Source organism: Cervus elaphus, chromosome 4 (assembly GCF_910594005.1).
Source record: "Cervus elaphus chromosome 4, mCerEla1.1, whole genome shotgun sequence".
Lineage (NCBI taxonomy): Eukaryota > Metazoa > Chordata > Mammalia > Artiodactyla > Cervidae > Cervus > Cervus elaphus.
In genome coordinates, this window is record NC_057818.1 from 51233010 (window position 1) to 51256783 (window position 23774).

Below are 23774 nucleotides of genomic sequence, written 5' to 3' on the forward strand. Positions count from 1 at the left end.
ATGCTCAGGACTTGTTCTGTGCTCCCATAATGTGTCCTGCGGATCCCTGAGTACCTGACATGCAGGCAGGATGGGTCTAGCTGGGCTTGTCAGTGGTGCCGCCACGCCTTCGAGAGGAATTGGCACTGTAAGTGCTCATAGTAGGAATAAAGGAAAGAACGATGGTAGATGGGTGGACTCCTGCCTCGGCCCCTGTATAATTACTATGGGAGTGCTTGGGGAGTGAAGAAATGGACGTGCAGGGACATGCCCAGCGCTGTTTTGGCGCCAGCTTGGCACAAGGTAAGGGGTAGGATCCTCTCCTAAATTTTTTGTTTTTGAGATAAAATTCACTTAAGCTGACATTCACCGTTCTAACCCTTTTGAAGTGTTGGACCAAGGGAATGTGGCCCATCCCGTCCCCCCAGAGTTCTACTGGGCGGCAGGCATCCTGCGCTGACTGCCCAGCGGGCAGGTCAGAGCCCATCTTGGCCCAGGAGTTGGTGTTCAGAGCACTATCTGAGCCAGAAGGTGACATCAGGACACATAAAGGTGTCTCCCACACCACATCCCACCCCCACTGTGGGAACTGCTAGACTCACTCTGCCCGTAAGTGTCCTCAAGGACCCTGAGTGGGGGGGTTTCCCCGGTGGCTCAGCAGTAAAGAATCCCCCTGCCGTGCAGGAGACACAGGAGATGGGGCTTCGATCCCTGGGTCGGGAAGATCCCCTGGAGAATGAAATGGCAACCCACTCCAGCCTTCTTGCCTGGGAAACCCCATGGACAGAGACGCCTCGGGGCCACAGTGCACTGGGTCACAGAGAGTCAGACAGGACTGCAGTGATGAGGAAGCAGCAGCACCATGAGTCTGGTGTGCTCCGTCATGTCCGGTTCTCTGTGACCCCGTGGCTGGAGCCCACCATGGAATTTCCCAGGCGTGGACACAGAATGATTTGGGGAGGAAAGTATCCACCATCCTTATACAAAACGATAGATGCGCCTTTGCTTTAAACTGATCCTGGGCTTCCCTGGTGGCTGAGTAGTGAAGAATCCACCTGCCATTGCAGGAGACATAGGTTTGATCCCTGATCAGGAAAGACCCCACATGCTGTGGGGCAACCAGGCATGCGCTCCACAACTATCGAGCCTGTGCTCTGCAGCCCGGAAGTCACAACTACTGAGCCCACGTGCCCCAGAGCCCATGGTCTGCAACAAGAGGAGCCACTGCAGTGAGAAGCCCGAGCACCGCAACTAGAGGAAGGCCGTGCACACCAACAGACACCCAGCGCAGCAAAAACTTCATTAACAAAGAAGTAGTAGCCCAAGTACCATGGAACCCTCTCCAGTTACATGGCCTCTCTCTCTGAGCCACACCTGTGGCCTCCTGGAGAAGTCCCGCTGATCAATCAATGGCAAAAGAGAAAACTTGGGGCTAATTTACAGAGAGTTCTGCTTGATGTGCAGACACCACGTGAAAGGGAAAAACTGCAGCACGACAGACCCTTTCTGAAACCTCCCTGAAAGCCAGAGCAAAGAGAAATCCTCTGGGGGGGTGAGGGCAGGGGAAGGAACTTCAGACAGGGCACCTGACTGTCCATTTCACTTGGAAGGAGGAATGGCCAGAGGTGTGATTATACACTGATTCACGGGCTGTGGCCAATGGCTTGGCTGGGCCGTCAGGGATTGGTTAAGAACATGACTAGAAAATTGGTGCCAAGGAGATCTGGGGCAGAAATATACGGATAACCCTATCTGAATTCTCACCTTTCACCTCAGCAGGAGACTTAAATAATCAAGTGGATAGAATGACCTGTTCTGTGGACACCTGTCAGCCTCCTTTTTTTTTTTTTTTTAACATTTATTTACTTATTTTTGGCTGTGCTGGGTCTTCACTGCTGTGTGTGGGCTTTCTCTAGTTGCAGTGAGTGGGGGCTCCTCTTCACTGCAGTGGCTTCATTGTTGCAGGGCACAAGGTCTAGGGTGCTAGGTCCTCAGTAGTTGCACCCCGTGGGCTCTGGGCCCAGGGTCAGTAGTTGTGGCACACGGGCTTAGTTGCCCCAGACCAGGGATCGAACCCACATCCCCTGTGCTGCCAGGCAGATTTTCAACGGCAGGACCACCAGGGAAGCCCCAGTCAGCCTCTTTCCCCAGCTACCCCTGCCTTCGACTGGTGGGCTCACAAATGTAGTGGCCACGGCGGTGAGGATGCAAGTCATACGTGGACTCAGCAACACTGACTTCTACTCACCAAGGCTGACCTGGCTACAGCCACCGCTTGGGGCCCAGTCTGTCAACCCCAAGAACCACCGGGCCTCAGGTAGGGCACTGCTCCCCAGGGTGATCAGCCAGTTACCTGGTGGCAGGCTGATTACAGTGAACCTTCTCCGTGATAAAAGGGCAGCCTTCTGTTCTTACTGGGACAGGCAGGTACTCTGGATACAGATCTGCCTTCTCTGCAAGCAAATGTCTCTGCCCAAACTACCATCCATGGCTGCCTTGGTGGTCCAGAGGTTGGGAATCCACCCACCAATGCAGGAGACACGGGTTTGATCCCTGGGCCGGGAGGATCCCACCCGCCTCAGAGCAACTAAGCTCAGTGTTACAGCTACCGAGCCCGAGAGCCACAGCTACGGAAGCCTGCGTGCCCTAAAGCCTCTGCTCCGCAACCAGAGACGCCACCGCAATGTGCCCCGCACCGAAGGGTAGCCCCTGCTCATCGCAACGACACAAAACCTGAGTGCAGCCACAAAGACCCAGCGCGACCAAAAGTACAAAAAACATTATCATTTTTAATAATAATAAGGAAATTCATGCAGGGAACTCCGCAACAAGAGAAGCCACCACAATGAGAAGCCCACGCTCCTCAACTAGAGAAAGGCTGTAAACAGCAAGAACTACTGCTGCTGCTGCTGCTAAGTCGCTTCAGTCGTGTCCGACTCTGTGCGACCCCATAGACGGCAGCCCACCAGGCTCCCCCATCCCTGGGATTCTCCAGGCAAGAATACTGGAGTGGGGTGCCATTTCCTTCATTCCCCTCCAATGCATGAAAGTGAAAAATGAAAGTGAAGTCGCTCAGCCGTGTCCGACTCTTAGCGACCCCATGGACGGCAGCCTACCAGGCTCGTCTGTCCATGGGATTTTCCAGGCAAGAATACTGGAGTGGGGTGCCATTGCCTTCTCCGACACAGCAACAAAGACCCTCGATAATCCATGATCTTAGGCAGAACCGCGTGGTGTGGGGATGGCTGCATTTCCTCCCCTCTCCACCAGAGGGCAGCAGAGTTCCTCCACGGCCTCGAGTCTCCCCAAGGGTCTCAGACCTCCCTCAGCCCAGCAGTCAGACCCTCACCGGTGTCACCTCAGTCCACCGTCCTCCTCGCTCTCCACGCCCCCCACACTGGACTCCAGCACCTCCTCCATACAGCCAGGCGTGGGCCCACTTCACACCATTAGCAACTACTATTCCTTCAGGTCTTCGGTGTCTGTCCCCTGGAAGCTGTGGCCCCACTGGACCCCCAAGGAGAAAGAAGGAGGATCCCTCTCACCCGGCGTTACTCACGCCACCTTTCCAGCCCCTCAGTCCTTTTCTGGAGGCTTCCGATGGGAATAGAACACAACCTTCTCACAGCCTCTGAGAACCCTGGGAAGACCCTCAACGTGACAGTCGCCTCTGACTCTTTGCGACCCCATGGCTGTAGCCCGCCAGGCTCCTCTGTCCATCTGATTCTCCAGGCAAGAATACTGGAGTGGGTTGCCATGCCCTCCTCCAGAGGATCTTCCCCACCCAGGGATTGAACCCTGGTCTCCTGCATTGCAGGCGGATTCTTTACCAGCTGAGCCACCAGGGAAGCCCCCGGTGTTACAAAGGGAAATAATACCCTGCTTCAGAAATCCTGGGGTCTCTGTGTCGTGCTGACAGACCCCAGACCAGAACACGGCCGAGGCCGACACTGAGGGGAGGGTGGTGGCCTCTCAGTTGACTTGTCACCATCAGCCTTGCTATAGAAAGTGTGCTCCACAGTCCAGTATGGTCAGCATCACCTGAGAGCTTGTGAGATGCAGACTCTCAGGTCCACCCCACCCCTGCTGAGTCAGGCTCTGCATTTTAACAGGATCTGCAGACCCTCCCTGTGCATCCACGTTGGGGAGAGGCTGCTCCCACCCTACATTCTGGAGTCTCAGCCAGGCTGGGCAAGCACGAGGCCTGTGTGGCTGCTGAAGCAGCTTTCCTAAGGTCCCTCTGGGGGGTTCAAAGCCTTCATGAAGCACCACAGGTGGTTCCCATGCACCGTGGGGACACCGTCCCTATGACTAGAGTTCCTGATGCACCTCCTCCCCATCCCCCAGGCTCCTGCTCTGCAGGGGAAAGCCAGAAGGAGAACATGAGGCTGGAGACTGTGGAAGCGGGGAGGCTGACTACACCCCCAACTGAGACCTACGGGGTAACGCCCTGGACAGGAGCCCCAGGGAGGTGCTCTCCCCAACAGTGGGGGAACTGCGTACGTGCGTGTATCTAGGGTGAGAAGTCAAGCTGCCAAAGGCAGAAACAGCATCGCTTCCCAGGCAAATGAAATGTAACAGAAAGGGAAGAGGGAAGACGAGAGAAGGCAGGCGGGAATGAGAGGGGAGGGAGAGGGTGGGGCCTGGGCAGAGACCCCGCCCCCGGGCCTCTTGAACTAGCTGGTTCTCCTCCCCGGGAGGAGGCCCAGCACAGAGGGGGAAGCAGAGCTCACACAGCGACTGCAGGGCTTGTGAGCGTTTCTGGAGCAGAAGTTTTCCTCACAGAGAGGGACACAGCAGACAGCAGGCACCATGGAGCCTCCCTCAGGCCCTGCCCGCAGAGGGTGCGTCCCCTGGAACAGGCTCCTGCTGGCAGGTGAGTGGGGACAATTTTCAGGGAGTGGGCAGAGACAGTTTTCAGGGAGAACAAGAGACTGGGTGGGATCACTGGGGGAGACGGGGCTCTGAGAGGGGACAGAGTGCTTCTGTTCAGACCTGAGGGCAGAGGACAGGGGAGCAGGGCAGGGTGGGGGGCTCAGCCACAGGAGACTCTCCATGAACTAGAACTGGTGAGGGGCAGGAAAACTTCAACTAGTGTAGCTTTTACAAGTTATTCTTCACTGATCAGTAACTGTTGAAAACTGATGACGATAATAATAACTTATGTCTGGGTGTCACTACAGAAAACACTTAACCGTGACACTAAACATTGTCCTTACCCAGCACCCTCAGAAACTGACAAAGCCAGGCTGTGAATTCCTGGGACCCCTCATTCCTTCATCCCCAGGTACAATGTCTGGAGCCTGGTCCTGACACTGAGTTTCAAGCAGGATCAGACAAGCCCCTGCCCTCACGGAGCTTACACTCTGTGGGGAGGAAGACAGACAGGCAGAGAGATCTAGAATGTGCTGTCAGGCGCTGACAGGCGTCATGCAGGAAATGGAGCAGGGAAGGGTCAGCAAATGAACACGGAGGGTCTTTAGAGCAGGTGGTCGGGGGGAAGGACATCTCCCAAGATGCCTCTAAGCGTGAGCAGGTGTGTGAGGGCAGTGAGGGAGTAAGCCGGGGCACAGCTGGGGAAACAGAGGAAATACAGAGCCCAGAGGGGCTGAAGTGATGGGGGTCATGCTGCTGACCTTGAACCAGGAGGACACACACACACATACACACATACAAATACACACCGAGGCTGAGGGATGAAGAGAGCTGCTTAGGACCCAGGGCACCATTTTCCCAATCCCCACACAGGTCAGAATATTAACTGATTTCTCTCTCTTCCCTCCTAGTCTCACTCTTAACTTTCTGGCCCTTGCCCACCACTGCCCAGCTGACTATTGAAGTGGTGCCCCCACTTGCTGCAGAAGGATCGAATATTCTTCTACTTGCCCACAACGTGACAAAGAATCCTCTAGGCTGTTCCTGGTACAGAGGAGAAAGGGTAGAAAACAGCCAGCTAATTGTATCATATAGACCAGACACTAATGTAACTACCAAAGGGCCTGCACACAGCGGTCGGGAGACACTGTACCCCAATGGAACCCTGCTGATCCAGAACGTCACCCAGAAAGACATAGGATCCTACACCCTGCTCATTACAAAGTTTGATTTACAGACAGAAAGACAGACTGGACACCTCCACGTACATCGTGAGTGCTTCCTCTTACCTCGGGGTGTTGGGGTGGGGAGCGGTTGAATTCTGCTTTGACAGACCCTGATGGTGCCTCCATCTCCCTCAACATTATGTGCCGTGTTGGGGTTTGAACATTTAGTGCAGGACACACACAGTAGAGACAAATTCCAAAGGGTCAGAATTCCATCCAGGGGATCTGGACCCTGCAGACACTGTACAGAAAGAAGGAAGGTCTGATGGGAGGGACTCAGCAGAGGGAGAGAACTCTCAATCCAGCACCCCTGGGTCCCTCCCTGCGACCATGACCCTGAGGAAGGCCCTGCAGGACTCAGTAGGGGCCTGGCTTGAGGGATCCTCACAGAGAAGCTCAGGCCCACGGGGAAGCCCCTCCCCAGACCCTGTCCCAGGGTCCCGGCTCCAGCGACCACGGAGAACATCTGCCGCTGGTGGGTGATGGCCTCCCAGGCGGGGCTGACTGGGGCGGATGATTCCCAGCTCCCTGAGGCCAGGGTTTCTCAGCAGGTCACCGGCCAGGGCTCAGCCCCAAGAGGCATGTCTGAGCAGGGGTGGAGTCCAGTCCTTCCCCTGAGACTCAGCATGGACAGCAGGTTAGGCTGGGTCCCCATGCCATTAGCCGACCCCCTGGGCCTCAGTGGAGACTCCAGAGGAAGGTCAGCATCCCCAAGAAGGACCAGAGGAAGAGAAGACGCTCCCGGCAGCTCCTCACCCCTCAGTGGGCAGCCCAGGGAGCCCTCTCCTGTGGACGCGAATAATACTAGAGGCAGGGTTTTCTTTTTAAAAATATTTATTTATGTATTTATTAGGCTGCATCGGGTCTTCATTACAACATACAGGATCTTTCGTTGTGGTTCGTGGGCTTTGTTGGTCCACTTAGTTACTCCGAGGCCTGTGGGATCTTAGTTCCAAAACCAGCGGAACCTGCATCTCTAGCATTGCAGGGCAGATTTTTAACTACTGGACTACCAGGAAGTCCCTAGACACAGTTTCTATGTCCAGCTTTAGACCAGCTAATTATTCATGATTTAAGGTTAATACACAGACAACATGGCACTCCTGACGCCATTTACCATTTATTCTGTTTTACTGAAGACAAGCTCAGTAAAATACAGGGAGATACAGTCAGTGAATCAGAGTCACACAGACCATGAGTGGCCAGTCAGGGGAAATATGTGTGGAAGGGTCAGGCCAACATCACAGCCCCACCCTCTCCTCCCTCCCAGGGGCCTTATCTAGGAACCCGGAAACCAAGTATTGGTTCAGATCCTTTCTTCTTGGGCCTCCTCAACCAGAGGGAGATTCTAGTGTGAAAAGTCAAGGGAAATGGACAATTAATCCTGTTTACTCTGGAGCTAGAGCTTCCCAGGTGGCCTCTAGTGGTAAAGAACCCACCTGCCAATACAGGAGATGTAAGAGACACGGGTTCGATCACTGGGTCAGGAAAGTGCCCTGGAGGAGGGCATGGCAACCCTGTCCATGATTCTTGCAAATTACCTGCATCAACAATCAAATTAGTGATAGGAATGTCCAGGCCTCCCCTCCTTAGGTAGCCGATGTACAAGCTCCTCGCACTGAGTGAACCAGAGATCATTTATTTGCTGGTTACTGGAGGTGTTGGGTGTCACTCCCACTGGAGTAAAATGGAAAGGACTCAGTCTGCTTCCTCACTCCCCATCCACACCTGCACCCAGCGCAGGGCCTGACAGGCTCTCAGTGTTTCTTTGGGGAAGGAAGAATGGAAGGGAAAAGGACGGATGAATGATCTGTGGTCTCTTCAGGCTCTGGAATCTGGATGCAGAGTCCTAGGAGGCTCTGGCCACGCCTGCCGCCTGTCTCTCCAGGGAGGGGACCGGTGTTTTATCCTCTGACCACCTGCCCCTAAAGCGCACTGGGAGCCAAGTCTCACCGCGGCTATGGGGCTGCTCCACTGTGGGAGGGTTTCCAGGGGTGGGGGCCGGGGGCCTGCTTCTGGACCGCAGTGGCGCTCTTAGACCTCTGGATGTTTGAAGTCACTTGAAACCCCCACTTTGAAGTCGCTTGTGAAATAAAGACATTTCTCGCTCTCAGCTCTTTCCATGTCTCTCACCTTCCTCCTTCATTTCAGCCGGGACTGGCCCTGCTCTGCACAGCACCCCGCCCTGAGATTCATGCGTGCACTCTCAGTCAGGTTTGACTGTTTGCTCCTCTGTCCATGGAATTTTCCAGACAAGTATACTGGAGCCAGTTGCCATTTCCTTCTGCAGGGAATCTTCCCAACTCGGGGATCAAATTCACGTCTCTTGCATCTCCTGCATTGGCAGGCAGTTTCTTTCCCAGCTGAGCCACTAAGGAAGCCCCCGCACCCCACCCTTGTTCATTCACTTAGTCATGTCTGACTCTTTGCAATCTTATGGACTGTGGGAGCTCTCCAGGCTCTTCTGTCCACAGAATTTTTTCAGGCAAGAATACTGGCAAATGAAAGTGAAAGTGTTAGTTGCTCAGTCATATCCGACTCTTTGTGACCCAGTGGACTGTAGCCTGCCAGGCTCTTCTGTCCATGGAACTCTCCAGGCAAGAATACTGGAGCAGATTGCCATTTCCTTCTCCAGGGAATCTTCCCAAACTCATGTTTCTCATGTTTCCTGCATTGGCAGACGGGTTCTTTACCAGCTGAGCCACTGGGGAAGCACCGCCCCCACCCCCCAAAGCCTTAAGCCTTCCACAGATATTTCCCCAAATAACTGACTGCCCTGTTCCCAGCCTGGCTTCTGGCCAGGTGCACCCTCCCAGGCGATAGTAAAGGACTCAGAAATCTGGGAGCAGCAGCCTCTGTGGGGCTCCAGCACAAGCCACTTTCCCCAGGTCACCAGGAGAATGAACTTCAGCTTTGCCTTGGTCCAGGGGTCTTTCCCTCCATGGTGCCAGCCAGTGGAATCATGCCATGTGGCAAGGATATATAGCCCTCCCTCACCGATCTATTCCCTAATGTGACTCAAGCAGGAAGCTAAAGGCAGCAATACAGGTCTGCAGTCCCCAGGGGCTCATGGGCTCACTTCACCTCTTTGACTTGTGACTCACAGCCTTGTCCTGGTGTGACCCTCCTGTTCCTCTCAGGGATTCCCGAGACCTTCCCAGGATGGGACTGACAGACCTGTGCCATCTGATTGCTTTCTTGCCTACTTCATCACCCGTGTGTCCTCAGGATGTCACGTTTATCACAGGGTGGGATGCTCTCCGACAATGAGGGGCCCGAGCCACTGTCTCTTCACTTAGCCTTGGCCCGACTCAGACAAATTTGATCAAACACTTAGTTGTGTTTTCTGAGGCAGAAAGAAAAAAAAAGCACGCCACACGCCTGTGGTGGGCGCCCTTCCCATTTGCCTGATTTGCCATGGAAACTGGTGAGAGGGACCTCTTCCTCTAACTTTATTAATAGAACACATATCATTTCTGGGCTTCCTTGCTGGCTCAGACAGTAAAGAATCTGCCTACAATAAGGGAGACCTGGGTTCATTCCCTTGGTTGGGAAGGTCCCCTGGAGGAGGGCATGGCAACCCACTCCAGTGTTTTTGCCTAGAGAATCCCATGGACAGAGGAGCCTGGAGGGCTGCAGTCCATGGCATCGCAAAGAGTCAGACAAGACTGAACGACTGAGCACATATCATTTCTGCTCTTTGAGATCATTCCTCCCGTTTTTAAAACAGAGACTCCGACTTGACCTCTGATTCATTCTGTCCTCTTTTTCTTTAAACTTTAATGTCCATTTATTTATTTATTTGTGGCTCTGCTGGGTCCTCACTGCTGCACACGCGCTCTCTCTAGCTGCAGGGAGTGGGGGCTATGCTTCATTGCGGTGCACAGGCTCCTCACTGTGGTGGCTTCTCTTGTTTCGGGTCCCGGGCTTCAGTAGTTGCAGCACTCAGGTACTGGAGTCCAGGCTCAGTAGCTGTGGAACACGGGCTTAGTTGCCCCATGGCACACGGGATCTTCCCGTATCAGGGATCAAACCCACGTCCCCTGCATTGGCAGGCGGATTCTTTACCACCGAGCCACCAGGGACGTCCCCGTGTGTTATTTCTGCTCAAACACCCAGTTCCAGGCTGTGCTGCCCAGTCTTCTTGGGGTTTAAGGACTAGGGAAACGCCCATCGTTACCCATCTCTGAGAAACCTTGGGAATTGAGGAGATGGTGAAGACATGTCTCCATCAGGCAGTGTAGGTCTGTGCAGCTTGAAGGAACTCAGGACCTGCCCAGTCCGGGTGAGCACCCCAGGGCCAGGGCCAGAGGAAGCAAGTGGTCTCTGAGTCACAGGCCTGGGATTATGCTATCAAACTCTGACACCTGACTGACACTTGAGGAAGTCTGTGCTTCTTCCAGACTTAAGAGCAGATGGCCTCACACTCCCTGAGCTCAGATATTCATGCATTTGTCTCGTGATACACAGACCTGCCTTATTCTTTAAGGGCTCAGTCTGGCTGAGAGGAGAAAGATGGCAACCCTGATTACAAATGCTTTTAGAGGAACCCAAGATATAAAAGGGGCAATGTTCTCTCTGTTATCTGCACAGCGGTGCTACCCACACCTGTCATCACCAGCAACAACTCCAAGCCCTGGGAGCACGAGGACACTGTGGTGTTAATGTGTGGACCTGAGACCCAGAACACCTCCTACATGTGGTGGATCAACAATCAGAGCCTCCCCAACAGCACGAGGCTGGAACTGTCTGAGGACAAGAGGACTCTCACTGTGTTCAATGTGACAAGGAAAGACACAGGGCCCTATGTGTGTGAAGCCCGGAACCCAGTGAGTGTCCGTCGCAGTGACCCATTCACCCTGCAGGTCCTCTGTGAGTAACCTCTGTTCCTACGTGGTCCAGGCCACCTGGCTGAATCTGCAGTGCCAGAGGCCAGGCCGTACCCATCCCTCTTAGGTCCCAATGCATGGAGCCTCACCTTTGGACACCCAGGCTGGCCATGACTTCCTGTCCCAGGCAATTCAGGCAGGCCCAGCCTTGAGCCAAGACTGGGAGGGGATGGGCTGCTCTGTCTTGAGAGGCTCAGGGTCACCAGCCTGTGATGGGAGAAACAGGTTAATGTCTCAGACGCAGGATGAGTGAAAATGAAGGGGTAGTTATTGTTGGGAAACTGTAAAACAAGACTGTCCCTGACTCAGAGAGATATTTAACTCTTCTACACAGTCCAGGAAGACTGAGTTGGGCCATAAGAAATTATGTAACAGAAAGTGAATGCCTCCCCCACTTTATGGAAGTCCCCTTGGCCCCAGAGATACACAGACCTGCCAGGCCTGCCTTCACGGAAGTGTAAATAAGGAATGGGACTTGATTTTTTTTAAACTGGAGGATAATTGCTTTACGATGTTGTGTTGGTTTCCGCCGTACAACAGCGTGAATCGGCCATTAGTATACATAAGGTCCCCTTTTACTTCAGTCTCCCTACCAACCCCCATGCCCCTCCCAGGTTGTCACAGAGCACCAGGCTGAGCGCCCTGTGTTATACACAACTTCCCACTAGCTAGCTATTTTACATATTGGGGCTAAATTTTTTTCAATTTATGTATTTTTATTCACTTATTTGGCTGCACTGGGTCATAGTTGTGACATGTGAGATCTTCTGCTTGTGGCATGAAAACTCTTAGTTTCAGGATGTGGGATCTAGTTCCCGGACCAAGGATCAAACCCGAGCCCCTTGCATTGGGAGTGTGATGTCTTAGCCACTGGACCACCAGGGAAGTCCCTGAATTTTTTGATAGTCAAAAAAAATTGTGGGAAAAGGTCCAGGAAAGTTAATTAAAAAAAAAGAACAACTCCACTTGATGATGAGGATGTTAGACATATGGGCTGAGAAGAGGGTCCCGGTGCTGATACTACAGAGATGTCCAGGGAGACTGGTCAGGGGTCATCCCAGGGTACCTGGGGGTCAGAGAGGAGGGACAGTCCTCTCCTTACAGATCATCAATGAAGAGAGACTCCATACCTTGATCACAGATTCAGGGCCATCCTCTAGGTCACCTTTACAGAGGTCACTGGGGCCCGGGGCTGGCTGAGATCTCTGAGAGGGAGCGTGGCCCAGGCCCCTGACCCACTCTCAGCAGTCACCCCTGTCTCTCCACAGACCCAGTGGCACGGCCCTCCCTCCAGGCCAGCAACACCACAGTCGCAGAACATGAGGGTCCCGTGGTCCTGACCTGCCTCACAAATGAGACTGGGGTCTCCATACGCTGGTTCTTCAAAGGCCAGAGTCTCCTCCTCACAAGGGGGATGACACTGTCCCTGGACAATAGCACCCTCACCATAGACCCCGTCAGCAGAAAAGACAACGGGGATTATCAGTGTGAGGTCTCCAACAGGGGCAACTCCAGCAAAAGTGACCCCCTCAGGCTGCATGTGAAATGTAAGTGACCATTTGCCTTATACTATATCTTTCTCTGTGGATTATTATAACAATCGTATGGAAAATGGAGAGAGGTCACGGTGGGCAGAATATCAAATGAGACCACTACAGGGCTTCCGAGGTGGCTCAGTGGTAAAGAATCCTGCAATGCAGGAGACGAAGGTTTGATCCCTGGGTTGGGAAGCTCCCCTGGAGGAGGAAATGGCAAACCACTCCAGTATTCTTGCTTGGGAAATCCCATGGACAGAGGAGCCTGGCGGACTACAGTCCATAGGGTTGCAAGGGGTCAGACACAACTGAGCAACTGAATACACGCACACAGTAAACAGGTGGCAGAATGAGTAACAGCTCAATCTCTGAATCAAATACAGTTTCTTCTCCTGGGTTTAGCATTTTAGTGTAACTTTCACAAGATTCATTGTTGGTTTTTTTTCCTGTTACCTTTATTTTAACGTGAAGAATACATAAAATATATAATTTTAGCCATTTTTAAGACTGAAGCTCAGTAGCATTAAGTACATTCACATTGCCACTATCCATTTAGAACTTTTTCATCTTATTAAAAACTCTGTACCCCTTAAACAATAACTTCTAGAGGTCCCCCACCTCAAGCCCTGGCAAACACCATTCTACTTTCTTTGTCTCTATGAATTTGATTATGATAGTCATTTTGTATAAGTGGAATCATGTTATAGTTCAGTCGCTCAGTCATGTCCAACTCTTTGCAACCCCGTGGACTGTAGCACACCGGGCTTCCCTGTCCTTCACCATCTCCCAGAGATTGCTTAAACTCATGTCCATTGAGTTTGATGATGCCATCCAACCATTTCATCCTCTGTCATCCCCTTCTCCTCCTGCCCTCCTCCCAGCATTAGGGTCTTTTCCAATGAGTTGGCTCTTTGCATCAGATGGCCAAAGTAGTGGAATCATGTAATATTATAATTATCCCTTTGGGTCTGATTTATTTCCCTTATTAGCATTATGTCTTCAAGGTCCCATCCATATTATAGCATATATCTGAATTTCATTCCTTTGAAAGGCTGAAGTATATTCCCTTGTATGTATATACAACATTTGATCATTCATAAGTTGATTGTCTTTTAAATTGTTTCTACCTTTTGGCTGTTGTGAACATGCTACCATGAACATGGGTGTCTAAGTATCTGTTCAATCACTGCTTTCAATCTTTTTTATTGTGGCTTAATTGCAGCGTGAGGGCTCTTCATTGTGGTGTGTGGGCTTTCTTTAGTTGCAGTGTGATGGCTTCTCTTGCTGAGGCACATGGATTCTCCTGTTGTGGCACACAGGCTTAGTTGCTCCGAGGCATCTGGGATGTTAGTTCCCTGACCAAGGATTGAACCCATGTCCTCTGCATTAGAAGGTGGATTCTTAACCACTGGACCACTAGGGAAGTTTCTGCTTTCAGTCTTTTGGGCACACAACCAGCAGTGGAATCACTGGATCAAATGGCAATTGTTTGTCCAACGGTTTGATGAACGGCCATGTAGTTTTCCATGGTGGTTGTACCATTTTGCATTCTCACCCGCAATGCACAAAAGTTTCAATTTTTACACATCCTTGCAAATACTTCTTGTTTTCTGTTTCCTTTTTTTTTTTTTTTTCATAACCATTCTAAAGAGTAAGAAGTGATATCTCACTGTGGTTTTGATTTGCATTCCCCTAATTACTGGTGATGTTGAGCATCTTTTCATGTGTCTATTGGCCATTTGTCTGTTTTTTTAAAAAAAAGATTTAAAGGAATATATTTTACAATGTTGTGTCAGTTTCAGGTGTATAGTAAAGTGACTCAGTTATACGTATACATATATACATTCTTTTCCAGACTCTTTAGCCATATAGATTATTACAGAATATTGAGTAGAGCTCCCCATGCTATACAGTAGGTCCCTGTTGGTTATCTATTTTATATATAGTAGTATGTATATGTTGACACCATGCTCCTCACTTATTCCCACACACACACATTTCCCCTTTGGTAACCATAGGTTTGTCTTCTAAATATGTTCAGTCTGTTTGAGTTTTGTAAATAAGTTCATTTGTATCACTTTTTAAAATTAGATTCCACTTACCAGTGATAGCATATGATATTTGTCTTTCTCTGTCCAACTTGGTTCACTTAGTATGAGACTCTCTAGGTCCATCCATGTTTTTGCAAATGGGACTATTTCATTCTCCTAATATCTGAGTAATATTCCATGGTACATATATGTACCACATCTTCTTTATCCATTCCTCTTGTTTACATCTTCTTTAATTTCTTTCAGTAGTGTTTATTTATAATTCCTAAATGTATAAATCATTCACCCTCCTAGTTAATTTCTAAGTATTTTGTTCTTTTGATATTATTTTTCATATCAAAATAGAATAAAATTTTCTTGACTTCCTTTTTGAATATATTTTATATAAAAGCAACTGATCTTTTTTGTTTGTTTTCTTGCAACTGATCTTTACATGTTGTTTTAGTATCCTTCAACTTTGATGAATGTTTCTTAGTTCTAACAGTTTTCTGGGAAATCTTTATCATTTTCTACATATAAGGTCATGTCATCTGCAAACAGAAATAATTTTATTCTTCTTCTGCAATTTGGATGTCTTTTGTGTCTTTTTCTTGCCTAATCCCTCTGGCTAGTATGTCCAATACTATTTTGAATAGAATTGTAAAAAGCAGGCATTGTTATCATGCTCCATCTCAGAAAATAAATCTTCACTCTTTCACCATTTAGGATGATGTTAGCTACGGGATTTTTATATATGACCTTTATTATCTTGAGGTGGTTTCCTTTTTTTCCCAGTTTTGAGTGTTTTATCCTAAAAGGTTAGTGGGTTTTTGTCAAAGGATTTTATTTATTTAACCTCCTTACTTTATACGTCTGTTCATATATTCTATTTCTTTATGATTACATCTTGGAAGCTCTCATGTATCCAGGAATTTGTCCATTACACAGAAGTTATCCAATTTGTTGGCATAGGATTATTCCTAGTATTCTTATACTTTGTATTATTTTTGTAGAATTAGTAATGATTCCACATTCATTTCTGATTTTTATGATTTGAATCTTCCCTTTTTTTTCTTAGTCAATCTAGTTAAAGTTTGTCAATTTTGTTAATCTTTTTGAAGAACAAAATACTGGTTTTATTGATTCCATCTACTGTTTCTTCATTCTCTAATTTATTTATCTCCATTCTAATTATTATTATTTCCTTCCTTCTGCTAGCTTTCGGTTTAGCTTTTATTCTTTCCCTCAAGTTGTAAATTTAGGTTGTTGATTTGAGATCCTTCTTCTAATATAAGCATTTACAATTATAAATTCTTGCACGAGATTCTTCACTTCTCTCAGCCTCAGAGTCCTCAAGGGAGAACTGCAATAAAAGAACCTTCTTTATGGCATTTTTTCACAGATTTAATGTAAGATTCAACTAAACCCTTAGCAAAATACCCACACGGGGAACATTTTCCAAACAATTTAGCTGCTATAATTATTACTATTATCATTGTTGTTGCTGCTGTTTAGTTACTAAGTCCTGTCCAAGTCTTTGAGGCCCCATGGACTATAGCTCGCCAGGCTCCACTGTCCATGGGATTTCCCAGGCAAGAAGACTGGAGTGGGTTGCCATTTCCTTCTCCAGGGGACCTTCTCGACTTCATTAGGCTGTATACAGTCAGGTGTTCCTAGGACGACTTGACTCTCGATCCACATCTCACTAGCCACATGGCTTTAGGTTTTCCACCACTGTAAACCTCCGATTTTCCATCTATAAAATGGAAATAGTGTCTATCTGACTGGGTTATTATATGAATTAAATGACATATTTGGCAAATATATAGCACAGAGCCTGGCAGAGAGTATGTATGTCATAACAATAGCTAATATTAGCACTGATTTTCAGTCTTGAGTTGAACGGTGAGGACCACTGAAGTAAAAAAGAAGAAACAGACAAAAGGTGTTATATATGTGGGGAGGGAAAGCACAAAGATCCACAGGAACATGTTACTTATAAATATGGAAGAGAGGAAACAGGGGGATTGAGTAAAAAGTTTCATGTCTAGTATGATAGTTTCATTCCATGAGATGCAGCCAGGATGGGATTAGACATCTAAGACATTCCTTGAGGAAAATACCTGTGAAGGAAAGTGAGGCAGGAGTGGGAGGAGCCTGGGAGGGTCCTCAGAGCAGGATGCACATTGGGTCCCTAGGAAGGAGGAAGTTTCAGGCTGCAGTGCAGTTCTAAGAGAACATCTGCAAAGCTGGCAAGGAGCCCTTGAATTAAAGTCACCCATCACACAAAAGAATTTATTTCTCACAGAATTGGGATTGATTTCATATTCCTGCTGGAAATCTGTGTGAAGGATGGTCTCTGTGCAAAGGGGTAGTGAATTCAGATGGCCTTCCATCAATTAAGTCCCCACCATAAGACACCTCCCATGGCTCAGACAGTAAAGAATATGCCTGCAATGCAGAAGACCTGGGTTCATTCCCTGGGTCGGGAAGATCCCCGGGTCAGGAAGATCCCCAGGAGAAAGAAATGGCAACCCATTCCAGCATTAGTGCCTGGGAAATCCCATGGACAGAGGAGCCTGGCGGGCTAGAGTCCATGGGGTCACAATGAGTCAGACATGACTCAGGAACTCACACTTTTGTAAGACACCTAACAGGTGCATATTCATGGCAGCCATACCTGGTACCCAGGTAAAGATGTAACCATGAAAAGATGGGAACTGATAACATACAAAAATAACCATCATCAGTCCTTCTTACATTTCCAAAGACTTCAAACATATGAGTGCAGAAAAGCCAGGTTGGAATTGAGGAATGTGGTCACCAACCTAGAAATACAATCAGAGAGGAAAGAATTGCAAGGATATAGGCGGTTACTCACCTCACAGCAACCTTCCACAGAAAGTTTATACCTTGGAGGATCAAGTAGAGACTATTTCATATTGAGCTATTTCCCAGAGCCCCTCCCACTGTAAAATAATGTCTCCTTCATTCATTCATTCTTCTCTTTTCTTTCCACAACAGATAAGCCGACACCCGAAAGTTCCTCTGACCTCTCAGCTGGTGCCATTGTCGGCATCGTGATTGGAGCTGTGGCTGGGGTGGCTCTGATAGCAGCCCTGGTGTATTTTCTGTACATCAGAGAAACTAGACGGTATGCCACCTTTCCTCTTGTTCCGCTTTCTTCGAGGCTGACTGCCCTGCTTGGGAGAGGGAAGGAGACCTCGTCTCTGTCTCTGGCCTAGATCTGCTCCTCAGTCTTCCTGCTTCCCGGCACTGATTCTTATGGGTCTCCTCTTCCCTGGTCTTCATGTTTCCTGTAACCCCCTGTCTCTTGGACATGGCTATTCCCACCTCCATCTGGTTTAGAGGGGGCAGAGCCAATTGTGTTCCTCTGTCCAAGGCAGGGAAACCAAGGTCCCAGAAGGAAAACCAATGAGGACATGAAAGGAGGAGCAGGAGGAAGGGAGACCTGTGCTCTGTCGACCACAAGAGCAGGAGGAGGGAGGGACAGGACTGGAAGAGAACCTAAGAAAAGCAGGAACAACCCAAGCCCTCCTGGGCAATAAAGAAAGTGAGAAATAACCAGCATCTACCTACAAAAGTGGAAAGATGTCCGGGTAGAAATAGAAGCATTTGAGATGAATGGCCGTAAATGTTCTGAAGAGCCAGTAAACCAGACAGGAGTAAACATGAAAGGGGGTAATGGGTAGATTGAAGACGGAGGTCCTAGGAAGAAAGAGGACCAACCAAGGTGAAAATGAACATGGAGGAGCCCCACGGAATCATGCCGACACTGTGCTTCCTAATTCAAGGAGCAGAGACCCTGTGCCTGGGAATAGTAGTCACTGTGTCTGATATTTATTTAGGGCAACTGACCAGCGCGATCTCACAGAGCACAAATCCTCAGATCACAACCACAGTAAGTAGAGCTACTCACTCAGTGAGAGCTGGTTTGTTCCACCACGTGCCCTGACTGACCAGGGAACCCCTACCTTCTGAAATATGAGAGGTGATCTCAGTCCCCACCCTCAGTTTGGCACAGGTCTTCACACTCTTCCTAGTCATGGAAGAGCCCCCAGAGACATGGCCCCTCTGAGGCCACACAAGCCAGGCAGCCGTGAGATGGCCGAGCTTCCAGGAGCCCTTTCCTCATCCTACCTCCTTCCCCCTCCTGCCTCTGTTATGGATGCGGGCATCTCCTATGGTGAGACTTTCCCTGCCTCTGGTGCTCTGGGTGCTGTGGGCCTCAGCCCGTCCTGCCTCTGGAGCCTGCTGCCTAGACACACACCTATGAGACACACGTGGGCAGAACTCAGGCCTTGTGAACTGGTAGAAATCTTCAGAAGTGCACTGAGGCCTCCCCTCAACACCCCCACCCCGCCCCACCACCACCTCGGTCTAATGCACTGGGGTCTGGACCACAGACTGAGGGAAGAGAAATCCTTAAGTCTTAATCATGGGCCCCCACCCTCCCACCACCTGCTACCTCCTTCAGCTAGAAGTCACATCAGCTTTAGGAACAGTCCTTTCTGAGGCCATAAGGCAACTCTGCATTTTCATAGGTTGATGACTTTCCTTTGTTTCCCAGGTCAAGGACACTCTGACAGTTCACCTGAAAAGGTAAGCATAGCCAGCTTCACTGGCTGCTTTTCTGATGGAAATATCTCTGTGTAGAATGGGTTAGTCTTGTAGACACAAATGTGAAATCAGTTTGGGTCAAAGTTCTTCACTGCAGCAACAAAGAAGCATTACTCCCAAGAGTTCACCTCACTGGACTTGATCACAGCTGGGACCATGGACAAGTAACTTAACCTCATAGAGCCTCAGCTGAGTCCTCTGAAAAATGGGTGTGCTGCCTACTTCACAGAGGAGGTCAAGGAATTAAATGACATAACAAAGGTAAAGCACTCAGCACAGTGGCCAGAGCAAGAAAGGCACTAGATCATTCTCCCTCTTCTGCCTCCAGGCTGACTCTGCTGTTACTCACAAATGATAATTTCCAGTGTTATAGACCTGAGGTCTTGATTCCTTTCCCTTCTAATACTTTCACTGAATTTTCCTCGTCTTAGTCGTCAACAGAATACACATATAAACTGAAAAATGCTTCAATCATAAGTATTGGGTTGATCCAAGTTTGTTCGAATTTTTCCATGAAATCTTACGGAAAAACCTGAATGAGCTTTCTGACCAGCCTAGTAATTTTAACAGTGTGTAAGTTTCCACAAGTTGCTCATATCTATATAAACAGTACCGATCATTTTTAAAAAATCAACCCCCCTCAACACACACAGACACACACACAGACACACACACACACACACACACAATGCTCCAGTTACTTCCCTCTGAAGAGTAAGGACTATCTTCACTTCCAATGCATTAGATTACTTTTACCTGATTATGGGCTTATAGAACTGAAAAACACACAGTGTACATGGGTCTGGCTTCTTTCATTCAAAATTGTTTTGCAAGATTCATTCATATGGTTGTGTGCCTTTATTGTCTATTTATTCTTATTGCTATGCCATCGTATTCCATTGTAGAATTCCATAATCATCCATAATGTTCTAATGATTATTCAATAGGATGTTACTAAGCAGAGAAAATAGTTAATAAAAGCCCTTCTCTGAAGCTAAAAGTTTCAAAGTGGTAAGAGCATGGGATGCTGACTGACCCTGGACAAGGTGAGGGTCTGGCCTATGATGCTGATTTAACTGACTGCTGCTCATGTCTTTCAGGTTAATGAAGTTGAATATTCCTCCGTGAACTTCAATGCCCAGGAATTAAAAAAGAAAACAACTTCAGCCTCCCCATCTCCAACACATACAGAAACAATTTATTCAGAAGTGAAAAAACAGTAATGGAACCTGTCCTGCTTGTTCCACTGTTGACTTATTCCAGGCTTCTCCACCCCAACCCTAGGAGATCCCCCTGCCCTCAGGGAAAATGAGGAGAGAGTCTTCCCCCAGCTCCTTCCACCCCTAATGAGGCTCCTCCAGGCTGCCTGGTCACAGCCCCTTCCTTCAGTGTCAGTGGATGAAAAGGCACATCCATGAGGAGGTCTGTAGGAAACCAAAACTTCCTCGTCATTGAAATCTAGCAACGCGGACCCTGGGAGAAAGTTGCCAGAAGCTCTGCCTCTCCCCATTTGCTGACCTAGACCAGTTGTAAACTTGTGTATTCAGAACACATTCATTCCTTCCCACCTCAGTCCTATTGGAGTCTAACATGAATTTGCCATAACCTGGAGAAGTATTTCTTATCCACTGAAATGTCTGTGCCAGAAAAGAAGAGCAAGGAGAAGGAAAATGAAGAGCTTCTGCACTCTGAAGCCCAGTGTGAACCCACCATTCACAGGAAGACACATACATGACCAGCTCTGAGCTGGGAAGTTCTACACCTTTGTCCACTTTCAGGGTTGTCTACCTGCATGATCAGGGACTAAACAACTTACTACTTAGCTAGAATACCATCTAAACCTTTGAAAGCATGCCTTCAGAGAACCCACTAGAAGCAACTAGAAAACAACTTCTCAGCATTCGTAAGTGTATCTTGATGGAAACTGCAAAAACAAACAAAAACACACATACTGTTTTAATAATACTATGGGCTTTATTCAAGGAATGCCGGGAGATTGAGGGGTCATCAGTTTATGGGGCAGTCAGCTCTTACGAGATACAATCTGCTGGGATTGGGGAAAGGACTCAGAAAACTACCCTGCAGAGATTATTTAAATAATGGTCAAAGAATGTACAATTTGGGGGTATTGGTTGTTTTCTCCCTTCCTTCTGAGACATTCTGCCATTTTAACTTTTGTAACTGCTTGTTTATGTGAAAGGGGTTCTGTTTAATTTGCTGCATAAGCCAATCTGACCACTTCAGGGGGAAGAGCCTACCAAAGCCCCTCATGTCCCTCTGGCCATGAGCTCCCTAAGCCTTTTGTGTCAGGGGCTCCGCACAGAAAATAAGAAGTAGCAGTTGTCTACCTTCACGACCAGAAATGGGTCTCACTCCATTTCTAGGCATCTCAGGCCAGTCATCAACCCCCTTCTCTTCCGTGTTCCCGCCTGTGCCTGTTCTGTCCGTCTGCCCTGCTTACCTTCTCAGGACGCCTTCTTGAGAAGCAGGAGCGCCCTGAAGGGAACTCGGCCTCTTGTGCTGTTAGTATTGTTTACAACCCAGGAGACCGCACTGGTGCGCACGCTCCTTAGGACACAAGGTGCAGATTAAGACTCAGCCCTGGGTTTCTTGAAGAGCCTCTGGGATTCTTCTCCCATGGGGTGCACGGGACCCAATGTGTCGGCACAGTAAGGGAGGACAGGAGGAGGAGAGGTGCACCTGCTTTCCATCAGCCTTCTGCACAGACGGGACCTCCTTGGGCTGCTGAGAGAAAGGCTTTATTCCACGTTCATGACGGACCTCCTGCTGTGTGGAACTGGCCCCCGAGAGGGGTGGCTGGGAGCGCTCTGTACTCAGGTACCTCTTTCAAGGTTTCCTCACCCTGATACAGACTGTGTACACCTCCCCTCATGCAAGCACTTCTGCATAATTTAATTTTGCCTGGCTGAGGCCACTTCTGAATGATTTGTAAAAATTGCTCTATATTTATAATAAATATTGTGTATCAGATATTAACATGCTGCCTCACAGTTGGTACTGCTTTCTACATTGCCTTCCTTACAGGCAGAAGAAATAGAAATTGCTCAACAGGGAGTCAGAATGAGCCTGTTTCTAAGTCCAGAGGTATTGGATCCTGGGATCCGAGAGCTCAATAAATTCATGTGCACACCTGCTGACAAAGTGCGTCCACCTAGAGCCACAGGTCACTGCTCCAACCTGCCTGGAAGGACCTGCCGGTCTTCCTCTGGGAGAGAAGGAGAGAAGATGATTTCATGAGTAAAAGGTCTGCTGGGCTCTTCACTAGGGACACACCACACTGCCCACGCAGATGGCTCCAGTGCATCCCATGCCTGATCCAGTGTTCACTCGCACAGTCTCCATGGGCTCAGGTGTGTAGAAATCTCTCCTACATGTCCCGCCTCCTTGTTCCCTGTCCCTTTTTCTGCCCCTCGGAGAGTCAGAGCTCTTCCAACCAGGAGAAACTTCCTTTTATTAATTCCACCAAGAATTAGCCTGTCATCTCATTTCCTTCACTTCCAAGCAATTGGAACATGTGCTGTCTTTCCCCTCCTCATCCCCTGATTTCCCCTGGCCCTCAGCTGTGGTGCCTCCTTCCCAAGACCACTGGAAGCAGCACTAAAATCAGTACCCAGGGGACTTCCCTGGTGGTAAAGAATCCATCTTCCACTGCAGGGGCCACTGGTCGATTCCCTGGTCCAAGAAGATCCCACATGCCGTGGAGCAACTAAGTCCATCCGCCACAACTACTGAGCCTGTGCTCTGCAACAAGAGAAGTCACTGCAGTGAGAAGCCCACCCACCACAACTAGAGAGAGAGCCCTCACTCTCCACAACTAGAGAAAAGCCTGTGAAGCAATGAAGATCAGCCAAACATAAAATAAATGAACAAATACTTTATTTTGTTAATTGGCAGTAGAATTGATGGCCTTGGACTTCCCAGGTGGTGCTAGTGGTATAAAGAACCCAACCACCAATGCAGGACATGTAAGAGACAAGGGTTCGATCCCTGGGTCGGGAAAATCCCCTGGAGGAGGGCATGGCAACCCACTCCAGCGTTCTTGCTTGGAGAATCCCATGGACAGAGGAGCCTGGTGGGCTACAGTTCATAGGGTCCCAAAGAGTCGGACACTACTGAAGCAACTTAGCACACATACACACATGCAATCAATGGTGTGAGAATTCACCCTAGAGGGTAGAATCAACTACAAAGATGCACATGAGGGCTCTTGGGAGTAATGGAAACATTCTACATCTCAATTCAGGTGGTGATCACATGGGTATGTACAGTTACCAAAAATCAAATTATATACTTAAGATCTGTGTGCTTTCTTGTGGGTTTTAATTTTATTTGAATTTTAAAAAATAAACAAAGGAGTGGTTTATTCAACCTATCAGGCACAAAGCATCTGTATTCACTTTCTACCTTTGCCAAACTATGACAAATTTAGTGACTTACAACAACGCCCATTCTTTAGCTCACAAAATTCAGGTCCTTGAAGTTATAAGGCTGAGGTCCCCATCATTCTAGTACAAACACTCACAGCTCCTAGAGGACCTTCTCAGGTCCTAGGCATGAGGCTCCCTCTATCTCAGCAAT

The 23774-nt window shown here is 48.8% G+C and overlaps 1 protein-coding gene across 1 annotated transcript in view; it reads left to right on the forward strand.

The window, feature by feature from the left end:
* The window catches only part of LOC122692770 (carcinoembryonic antigen-related cell adhesion molecule 3-like), a 57129-nt gene extending 34957 nt beyond the window's left edge, over positions 1-22172 (forward strand). The window contains exons 11-18 of the mRNA XM_043900598.1: positions 4736-4855; positions 5766-6125; positions 10674-10952; positions 12238-12516; positions 17559-17688; positions 18404-18456; positions 19126-19157; positions 20276-22172. Coding sequence (XP_043756533.1) covers positions 4736-4855; positions 5766-6125; positions 10674-10952; positions 12238-12516; positions 17559-17688; positions 18404-18456; positions 19126-19157; positions 20276-20398 — 1376 coding nt within the window. The 3' untranslated portion in view covers positions 20399-22172. The remainder of the gene's footprint in view (positions 1-4735; positions 4856-5765; positions 6126-10673; positions 10953-12237; positions 12517-17558; positions 17689-18403; positions 18457-19125; positions 19158-20275) is intronic.
* The last annotated feature ends 1602 nt before the right edge of the window (positions 22173-23774 follow it).